At 41.5% G+C, this 11036-nt stretch overlaps 1 protein-coding gene across 7 annotated transcripts in view; it reads left to right on the forward strand.

The window, feature by feature from the left end:
- Positions 1-10699, forward strand: part of cspg5a (chondroitin sulfate proteoglycan 5a) — a 49630-nt gene extending 38931 nt beyond the window's left edge. The window contains exons 4-6 of one of the 7 annotated variants that reach the window (XM_034873549.1): positions 3497-3653; positions 7597-7653; positions 10343-10699. In XM_034873549.1, coding sequence (XP_034729440.1) covers positions 3497-3653; positions 7597-7653; positions 10343-10429 — 301 coding nt within the window. In that variant the 3' untranslated portion in view covers positions 10430-10699. Of the gene's footprint in view, positions 1-3496; positions 3654-7596; positions 7991-10342 lie in introns of those variants that run through there. The other 6 variants (XM_034873550.1, XM_034873551.1, XM_034873545.1 and 3 more) reach the window with 6 other exon arrangements.
- Positions 10700-11036: the final 337 nt, after the last annotated feature.

Here is an 11036-nt window from a genome sequence, read left to right on the forward strand (position 1 = left end):
TGTGTGTGTGTGTGTGTGTGTGTGTGCGTGCGTGCACTGCTGACAAGGCTCATGAATACATGAGACTCCCACACTCCCCCATCTGCTGTGGGTAATCATACAGTCGCAGTGTTTCTCTGCCGCAGTCGAGATAACAACATCCCAACATCCTGGTCAAAGATGGAGAGAGAAAGAACAAGAGGGTAACGAAAAGATGGATAACATGGAGACATGGCAATATTTGCATTATTCATCTATGTGTTACATGAATGACATTCTGATTACCTTCTTCAGGTAAATGTTGAGTAAAATATTGAGTCTTTTTGGTAGGAAAAAAAAAAGTCTACATAAAGAGTACAATTCTGCGCCGGCAGTGATAAAGTCACTAAACAACAACCTTTGTTAAACAAATACATTCAAATGCTACATTTCTAATGTTTAGAATCCATAATTTAATTTCATTCATTATAATAGCATAAATATTTTAGGAATTAGGCATGACATATTTTAAAATTTTGAATAAATGTCACGTTCCCCCTGCAGTAATCCAAAGTACCCCTAGGGGTACACTCACCCCCATTTGAGGAAGACTGCTTTAACTGGCTTGTGACTCGTAGTCACAAAATGAGTTGCAATGTCCACGCGGTACAGTATTTGGTGTCTAGGGTCAGATGCCTAAAGCTCTGAGATGTGCACGGCACGCACACCCTTTTCGTCAAATGTGTAAAGCTGTGTGTGCTTCTGGTTCTCTCCTCTCAACGACTGCGAGGTAAACAGTAGAAATGCAATGTTCATGTAACAAAGTACCAGGAATGTGTGCTTGCAAGTATTTGATTGGCCAAAGCAGCACCTTGCCAGGTGGCGTTGTGTTGCATGGCAGTAAAAGATGATCCGGGTTCAGTTTTTTGCTGATGACCCTGCCTTGTTCTACCGCAGCGCTATGAATTGGTGTCCACGCTGCATCAAAAGACTGGCTCTATTTACATGAATGCTGTGTGGACTACCCAGAACTTCCTCTGTGGCTCTGTGGAGGAAGGCTTGGCATTGTGGGACTAGCAGGCGTTGACTTGAGCAAAAACCAAACTGAAACAGCTGGCCTAGCACTGTTCAAAGGACAGAAAAAAACACCTACTAGCACCTCAAAAACTGCGTAACATATATATGTTTGTTTAATCTGTGTAAATACCTTAAAAACAAATCGCCCTTTTGCAGGTGTTACATGTGGTACAATTTCTTGGTACCTGCTATTTTGTATCCACAGAAGAAGAAAAAAAGCAGAGTGAGAGGTCCAAAGCTGGAGTCTGGCGCTAGACTTTGGGATCACAGATCAGTGACGATGGGAGAACATATTACTGTCTCTCTCTCTCTGGTCATTACCTCGTCTTTCATTGTCCTGTCATAGCGGTCATAACCTATAAATATGACAGCTTGCGTGGGAATCAGAGAGACAGGCGCTTTTTGGCAGGTAGTAGTAGATCACTGCCTCTTTAACTATAGATGTGACAGGGAAGACGAGAAGGAGCAACATAACAAGACATGTGAGTAAAGGTGTATATGGATGCGAAGCAAATGACAGCCGCTTCATGAACGAGGAAGAAGATATGCGAGTTAAGAGAGAAGACAACTCGGTGACAATCTTTGTGACACAAGTCCTCGTTTCATTCCCTGAGACAAACATCTATTCCCTTTGATAAGTCGGAGACGAAGAAGAAAGACGAAGAAACTCAAAGAGTTCAGTGGAGCTCAGTCAAAAGGGAACTCCCAAAGTTGTCAGCTTACCCGACAAGATAAATAGCAAACTCTGTGTTCATATGAATCCGTTTTAAAAGGGGTATTACTAGTAATATCTCATCCTAGTAGATAAGACTATTATTATTATGCTTTTTTTTCCTTATATGTATTTGTAACAAACCGTAAACTTGTTAAAAAGATGTGACATTTTATCTATTGTTGTAAGTTATCTGAAAGCCAACTTAAATAAACAGGGAAATACGCTTATTTTCTTTGTACATCTGCATATCCTCTGGCACCTGGCAGCTCAAACATGCAGAACTAAACACACAGGAATGGACAGGACACTCTAACTTATGCACAACATCACTTTTCGCACCATATAAGTTAAGGTTATGAATTAAGGACAAAACAAGAAAACTATTAAAATGCTAAAGTTTAATTTTGGGTGCATTTTTAGTGTTTTAGTGCCATTTGGTAATGCACATGCCATGTTGCAGTAGAACGTTGAAGAACTATTTTATGTAAAAAGATTTTCTGCGTCTGTGCTGAAGTCCCTGGACAGATGTTACATAGTATACCTAGGATCTACCAGACTCTAGACTCTAGCTCCAGTTTTTTAAAGCAATCTAAAAGGACCATAAAGAGGATTATTTGCATGAATATACTCATCATTTGTCGGCTGAGTGGACAAAAGCAGATCTCTTAAAACCTGTGTGTTGTTGAGTCCGTGTTTGTCTCCTTGTTAGTGACGGTAGGACAATAGTGGGTCAAATGTGAGTCAAAGTTCAGCCACTTTGGGGACTTGTGTATGAACCAGCTAACCACATTCTGAAAGTCAAAAATTAATTTATTAATTAATTTATCTTTTATTCTCAGTTTGTTGCATCACAGATTCAAATGGTTGTGTCTCTGTTTGTGCCACTTGACAAACAGAAGATGTGAACTTGCTGTCTAACTAATGCTGCTTTCTTGCTTTTTTCCTCCCCCTTCCTTTTTTCCCTTCTGTCTATCTTTTCTTCAACAATGTAATCTTTTTTCCTAAACTTTTCCTTGATCTTGCCCCGTTTATCCTTTCTACCATCTCTCTGCTCCTTTGGTTCCATTTTGTGTCACTGACTCTCCATTTGCCTTTTTTCCGTGTCTTTGTTTTTCTCCTTTTGGCTTTGCTCCACTGTCTTATCTTCTTCTCTCACCTTGTGGATAACCTCCTGTAAATGTCACTCCACCCCTGGCTCTTCCTCCCTTCTTCCTCCTCCTCCTCCTCCTTTCTTTTCCTCTCTTGGATTCTTTCAAATTGTCAAACTGTCTTGTATTCTTATTATTGTCCCCAAACTCATTTTCATCATCTTGACACAACATTTTTTTGTCTGTTCTTTCTTTACCCTCCTCTTTTCTTTCTTTACCCTCCTCTTTTTCTTTTGACTTCTCTCTCTCTCTCTCTCTCTCTCTCTCTCTCACACTCTCTCTTTCTCTCTCCATGTGATCCCTTTCTAATAATTCTTCTGTCATTCTCCTTAATAACCTTTATTACTTTACACTTTTGATCTCCCACGTCTTTCTTCTCTCTAAATTTCTTCTTAATTTCTCCACATCTTCTCTCTCTGCCTTTTTTCCAACCTCTTCTCAAGCGCTTCTCCTCCTCAATCCTTTCCTCTTTTTCTTCACCTCCCAAAAATCTCCCAATAATTTTTTTCCTCTGTGTTACCTCACCCCTTCTCCATCTTCCTTTCCACACCCTCTCCTCCCCTTCCCCACTGTCACCCCCCCATCCTCCAACACCCAGCAGTAAGTACCGGCCTTCATCGGAGCAGCACAATGATAATTTCTCGCTGTCTACCATCGCTGAGGGCTCCCACCCAAATGTAAGGAAACTGTGCGACACCCCTCCTAACGTCCCTCATGCCCGTGCATTGGCTTACTATGATAACATTATCTGTCAGGTAACGTGGTTCTCGCCTCTCTCTCACCCCTTTTTTCTGCATCTCCCCTGCAAACCCCTGCCCGGGCCCTCTGACTCCCTCCCCGTCCCCTAATGCATGGGCATGAGTATTCACAGATACTCCGAGGTGTGCAACGCTAGGGAGGGGGATGGGCGGGGTCCAAGTGCGAGGAGGGTGGCGGCAGTTTTCACAAGTGGCAACTACAAATCCCAAGGGGATTAGAAAAAACACTGTGAGATGTAAAGGAGCAAACACATTTTAGACACGACAGTCATGCATTTTGATTGATTTATTGACACTGTTTCATAAACATTTTACCCAAATCCTTGCCTGGAGATCCAGACCCAAATCCAAAGACTAAGGGTCTGAAAGTTGCCCCTCTCGAAGGTGGTTTTGAATATTTCACTGCACGCAATTGGATAACACTACAACCAATCACAACACACGGGGTGACATATCCAGAGCCCCATACGCTTAGTTACCAGCGAAGCTAACTGGTAGATTAAACTGTTGTCATCTGTTTAGCTCGCTTCTGGCCCGCCTATGTCAGATACACTGATGTGATTGGTGCAGCTTGGCTATATGGGCATAGTTAATGAGCAGCGCTACTCGATGTCAGAGTAACTCACTGAGCAAATTCAAATTGTGCTCTTGCGAGGATTTCCACATTACACAATTTATAGAACTTTCTTAATCCATGGATGTTAAGCCAGTCTACATCAAATTACTTATACTAGAATGTAGAAGAAATATAAACATATATGTATATATATATATATATAAATAAAAAAGACTGAGCCCTTTGCAGCATGTTGCCATGGCAAAGCGATGGCTGTTGAGCCTCATAGTTTCATTGTGTTTATTGATTTAGTTCCTCTGGTTTGTTGCTTATTGATCTCCTTTTGAAGGTGACAGCACTCACACGCAATCTCTATGAATGTCTGTAAAATCAAGTGTTAAATCCTAAACTAGTTATTTTAGAAGTGTTACTTAACACCCCACTAATTTATTTTGACTGAACAGTGTCCAAGTAAAGCTTAACTGCATGCTGACAAAGAGAAGATGAAGCACAAATCAACCCAGTGGGTGAATCACGGTCAGAGGTTAAATTCCCCCTGAAACCATGCAGACTGAACATTTACAGACTGTTCTCGCAGACAGAAAGCTGCTGTAGCTTTAACGTGAGCCTCTTTAAGAGAAAACTCCCACAATCCTTCGCTGTGACCCCCCCGTCTAACCTGATGTTGCTCTAATCACCTCTTGCATCAGTGTGTCATGGCTTCCCGGCTATGTCGCAAACATGCGCCACCCGGTGGCCATGTCAGCCACTGCTTTGCTATCTGTTTACAAATCTGTACATCTAACTGAAATGTCTGCTTTACTTGTTTATCCTGAAAATGGGTGGGGGGTGGATCAAAAATGTTTTATTGTTTTCTGGGGGAAGGCGGAGAAAGGATTGGTGTCACAAACAGGTAAGCTAAATGTAAGGGACGTTTGTGAGGAATGGTATTGGTTATCAGGATAAACATCTGAGATGCAACGCCCCGCGGCCGCCTGCAGGTGGCAGCAGACAGCCGACAGGTGCCTCACTAACTGAAGCATGGGTAGCTATTAGCAATGCTAACGTTGTAGCAGCATGGGTAGTTCTAGTACTATAACCTAGGTGGAGTTTGATTTGTTTCAGAGTCTTTTTAAAGATGTGGTACCACCCTCTAACAACTCAATCAGTGGTTTTGTTCAATTGTAAAGCTTTAGCAACTTTAGTCCTTTCTTTATAACTCTCATTTCTCTCCTGCTAGCTCAACAGTTTTAGACATCTCATTTCTTAAGAGGCAACTGTCTCACCCACTCATTTTAATCACTACCAAATACCATTTTCACTACCCGGACCGACAAGAAATCCTAAAAGAGAAAAAAATAATAATCCATCAATCACCTCCTAACAATAGCTCTAAAATGGCAACTTCCTAACTCAACACTACCTACATATCATAGCCCGCCCCCCCCCCCCCCAAATCCTCTACTCATCCTCTGGATTGAATAGTATTTTTAAATACGCTAAATGGTTTGTTTTAGCACACTTAAAGGTAGTTTAGCACTAGGATGCACATGCAGACGCCAAGCATTTTGTGCAAGTCAGTCAATACTGTACATATTTACGCTGCCAGTTTCATGCTATTTCATGGATTAACAGTTGATGGCAGTAATGTGTCAAGAAATGTACCAATGAATCATCAGGATGTAACATCCAACATGGTTGTAAACAACGAAGGTTACGAAATAATGTATTAATGATAATCAGTTTGTCAAATGTTTTATCAGAAAAGAAATGCAGCCAGCCAATGTAACCCGCGTTGTTTAAATAGCAAATGCACCTGCGCCCATGGGTGTGCTGGTCTCACAGGGAGGTGCTTTCAGGTGAATTCTTGGCGTATCTTGAGGCAGCGGTAAGTGAACACCAATTCCGCCATCATAATAGCAATGTGCCAAAGTACTAAGGCTCCAGGCCTATAAAGGGGAGATGACACTCTGATTGGTTTATTGCATGTTAAGCCCAGAATACACCTATGAATAATGAAGACACTAAGTACAACCCTTTTGAACCATGCGCCCGTTCACGGACCCTTTTGTTCCATCGTTAAAGTAGTAAAAGTGGATTTGGATATGCCAAGCGCTTCACGCAGTGCGCTTAGATCATTAAAATAGGGCCCTTAGTATGTTTAATGAAAATGTAAACGTGTAAAAAATGTAAATGTAACGTAACCTTTAAGGGTTGGGTTTGGATCTGGTTTCAATTTTACAAAATTAGCTCAACTGCGAGGCTAAATTAAAATAATCTGTCAAATGGTTTATCTTATCTTGCTATTTTATGTTGGCAAAAAGTAATATACAGATAGCACAGCTGTAGGCTGATTCTTTTTTTTATTTAACACTGCCTTCAGGAGTACTATATAAACAGTAACCTAACCAATTAACATTAATTCAATAACTTTTTAAAATATCAAAGTGAAATTTGCTTTTTGTTTATTTTATTTGCCGATACTCAAACAAAGATTGTTTGCAAAAGAGAGAAGTATCACTCTGTGGCACCACTCTGCAATCTACATCCATTCCAATGAGATTAACAGAGTGGTGAGTTTGCTCCTGTCAAACGCTTGCTTCCCATCAATTTCAGTGGTCGGAATCTTCTACTTTGCTTATATACTAATCTTATAGAGCTGAATTTGGACTTCCATTATCTTGGTGTAAGCTCTGGGACTGACAACCTCTCTTGGCGTTATCTGCAAGTTCATCCATTTAGCCTAAAACAAACAGATTTACAACTACTATTCAGTCCAGGGTTATCCTTTAACACATGTTCCAACCATGTACAAAACTCACATAGACATGTACAGTAGGCTTCCCCAAACCAAACCCCATACCAACTTCCCAATTTACCCCAAAACACACCCACTAATAAATCAAATAACCTCTTCCAAACTAATAGCCCGCTGTCCGTGACACGACGCTGGAGACACCTCGACCGAAAAATCCAAACCTGTATTTCCTACATGTGCTCATACAGAATAAGAGCCAGACAGCACCAGAGAGTGTGTGTTTGCCTCAGAGATACTGTAGCCAGCTGGGAGTATCGGCTGGCGTCTGAAAGGAAGTTTCTCCTACGATTGCTCTCTTGTCTCCAGCACTTGATCTCTCTTTCTCTCTCTGTCTATTTTATCTGTCTGTTTCTATCTCTTCCTGTCTCAGTCCTCTTTCTCTCACCATCTCTCTGGCCTCTTTATCTCTCTGTATCGTCTCCCACTCATCTTCTTTCTTTCTGTCCACTTCAATCCGTCTCTCCTCATCCTCCCTCTCCCTCTGTCTGTCTCTACCTGTCTCTCTCTGAGGATGCCTTGTATGGTTTTGAGGAGTATAACCCTTTGCCCCATCCCCCTCCCCTCAGAAAACCATGAGCAGATACACCTGGGAGTGTAAGACCAAAGAGGAGTCCGACTGTGAGGTAAGACCAAATCCCGAAATGTCAGAAAGTCCCGCCCCCGTCTCTCACCCTCCCAAACAACTCTCTCATGGTTACTGTGGCCCTGTCAATCACCCTCTCAACTCTCAGTGGATCAATCTGAGTCTTATCCCCTGCCACCAAAAAGGTAAAAACCAAAAATATATCGTCAGTCAGGAAGACATGACAAGGGACAGATCCACACACATCATGTTACCTGTTAGAAGTGAAGACTTTACTCATTAATCTACGTTCACACTACACGCCTTTCAAATCTGTCAGATTTCTGTGTTGTTCACACAACAGGGCTAAAGTCGTGTAGTGTGATCTAGGAATTACTTAACTAGACTTATAAATTCAGGTTCCCCAGCGCTTTCTGGCAGAGTTTAAGAAAATGTATTAAAAAAAAGAATTGACTGTTGGTGAGATCTAGTTAATGTACAAAAGGATGTAAACAAACACTAATGTGGATTCTCAGAGATCAATTTGTTGAATAATTATTATATATATGTTATTATTATTATTTTTTGGCAATGCAACCTATCCCCCAAAAGGACAGAGAGTTACACATAAGCCCCTGAAGAGATAAAACCATGAACGTTGTGTGAAATGGTCATTTAACACACATTAAGGATGCAGAGCATGAGGTAAAATCCAAACCCAATCATAAACTAACCTAGATCTTGTAAGGTCCTTGTTACACATCCAGACACACACACACACACACACACACACACAAAGGCTGCCAATTACAGACAAATTGACCCATACACAAACACTGAAAGATGGCCATGTAAGAGAAAACAATGCATGCACACAGACATCTTGCAGCTAAAAAGCCGTCACACAAATACATCAATCAGTTCTGAACTATAACACAAAAAGCACTTGTGTTTCCCTGCAGTGATAGGATGCTTTGTGTTTCATTCACTGCGGTGGATTGAACCCTCTTGTCCTCAATCTTCCCCTCCACAGTAACTCAGTCCAGTGAGTCCAGTCACACTGTTTTCCTCTGCAGCAAACGCTGAAATGGAATTGTTTCCTGTCAATGCTAAATAAATTCAACACAGGCAATGAATTGACGCGGCAGAGCTGGTCGTAATTTTTAAGCGATTTCATTCCCATCGACGGAATGAGCTTTCAGACTGACTGATCGACACAGAATTGACCCTAAAGTCCAAATGCTGTAAGCCTGCAGTCGAACTGTACATTTAAAAATAAGCTAATTATCCCTTTTATTTAAATATTCTTATATGATCCTTTATGCAGTGAGAACAGAAAGTACTGGTACCATATGGAGTGACCAAATTCTGTGATTTCTTTACGAAAAGTTTTTTTTCTTCTTTTTCTTTGCCTATTTTTTGGTTTCTAATAAAGTCCCACAACGTGGCTTTTTTGCATTTTGAAAAGTAACTTTTAATGAAGGTTTAGTCTGCAGGCAGTTACGAGGAGCAGCACTGGAGCCGTCTCTGTTTCCAAGCAAACAAAACACTGTTATGGTAGTGGAAATTTAACCCTGATGTTGTCTTCAGGTCAAACTTGACCCGTTTCAGTTTTTTAATCACAAAAAATGGGCCTTCAACATTAGGGCTGAAAATGTCAACATTAGAAATATCAAATAGCTTTGGAAAAAACAATAATAGTGTTGAAAACATGTTTTTGATGGTTGACAGGAAAACAACACAAGGGTTAAAAGACATAACTTTCTTTGTGGAATAAGACTTTCCAGAGGAACAACCTTCAAGTTGCAGATTATACAGAAGAGAGATTCCAACGTTTTGATAAAAAATATGAGATGAATCCTGAACTTTAAAGACAAAAACGACACCTAGACTGGCATCACTGGAGACGATTTTCCGACTAAGCTTTTAAATGGCTAATGAAAGTGAATATTCCTCTAATAATACGTGCATTAACATGTAACCTTGTGCACACACAAACACACACACACACACAAACACCCACACACACACACACACACACACACACACACATACCAATGTAAATATCTTAATCTGAAGTTTTATGCGCCCAAGTGCTTAAGAAAAAGGATTCAAGCTAACAAACACCCAGGTGCACAGACTCTCAAACAATGTAAATTCAAAACATATTTAATCAGCTGCAGGCTGAGCTGAAGAAAATGACTGATCCTGACACAAACACGGCCTCTCAGAACACCTGGCTGCCCTTTGAATGCAACACAATTGTACCACAAAACCCAACGTATGCCCTCACAATTATTATTATATAAAGTTACTAATCAATAAAACAATCTCCACAAGGGGGCTTTAAGTGAGTTAGTATAATTGGGAAGGGAGTTTCCCATTTGGTATAAATTCCAAAAGCTTCTCATGTGTCTCTCCTCTCAAATGCAGCAGTGACAATGATTTCGTCTTCAAATTAGCATGACAATTATTCCCTGAGGCTGAAGTAGGTGATGAAGCACTTTAAAGCAACCGTACAACCCACTCTTACCCGCCCACTGAAAGACTAAAGGACATTAGGAACTGTCCGTGTTCCCCCATCATCATCATCATCATCATCATCAGTACCGTGTTTATCTCTGTTCCTCCTCCCCCCAAAATGACACCCGCTCTATAGTCCTCGTGACTCTGTGCCTCCCACCCACTGCCCGCTCCCCCCTCCACTAATGCACAACAATGAAATCCAACAAACAAAAAACATTTTCCAGTTTCACGCTGACGGGAGGACAGAGGGCCCCTATCCCGTAACCATGGAAGTGACGTATCCACACGTCCTGCCTGAAGTTACTATCTAGGCCAACAGCCAGCGGGTAAATGCTCTCACTGCTCTTCCTTTCTAAAAGTGCTGTTGAATTCAAACGCAAACATTTAATTAGGGTGTGGTTGTAAATGGTACAGGCATCAGGGTCTGGAATTTGGTGTGTGTGTGTGTGTGTGTGTGTGTGTGTGTGTGTGTGTGTGTGTGTGTGTGTGTGACGAGGCGCAGGCGGGTGCCCCAGGATGCCTCAGTGCAGCAGGGTCGATGATGCCATGCAATATTAATGGGGATAAGAGGCTGGAAAAAACAGAGCTAAAATGGACTCCGCAATCAATTTTTTCTCTCTGACCTTAATTAACTTCAAAATTAATTGAATTGAAACCTCTTAAAACATGCCCCCCCCCCCCCCCCCCCCCCCCCCCCCCAGCGACTGCTTGGTTATGTATGACGGTGGTACCCACAGATAATCAGCCAGAGTGAAGAGTTTATTCGTCTCTTTGTTTTTGTTTCGGGACAATAAATGACGAGGAGGAGGTGAAGCGGGATCAGACAAGGCGTTCTGCATGAGCGATCATTACTGTTCACATGGGGAACTAATGCAAGGGTCTTGCATGTGGATGTGCATGTGCTTCCTGGGTTGCCTG

This window comes from Etheostoma cragini, chromosome 6 (genome assembly GCF_013103735.1).
Source record: "Etheostoma cragini isolate CJK2018 chromosome 6, CSU_Ecrag_1.0, whole genome shotgun sequence".
Lineage (NCBI taxonomy): Eukaryota > Metazoa > Chordata > Actinopteri > Perciformes > Percidae > Etheostoma > Etheostoma cragini.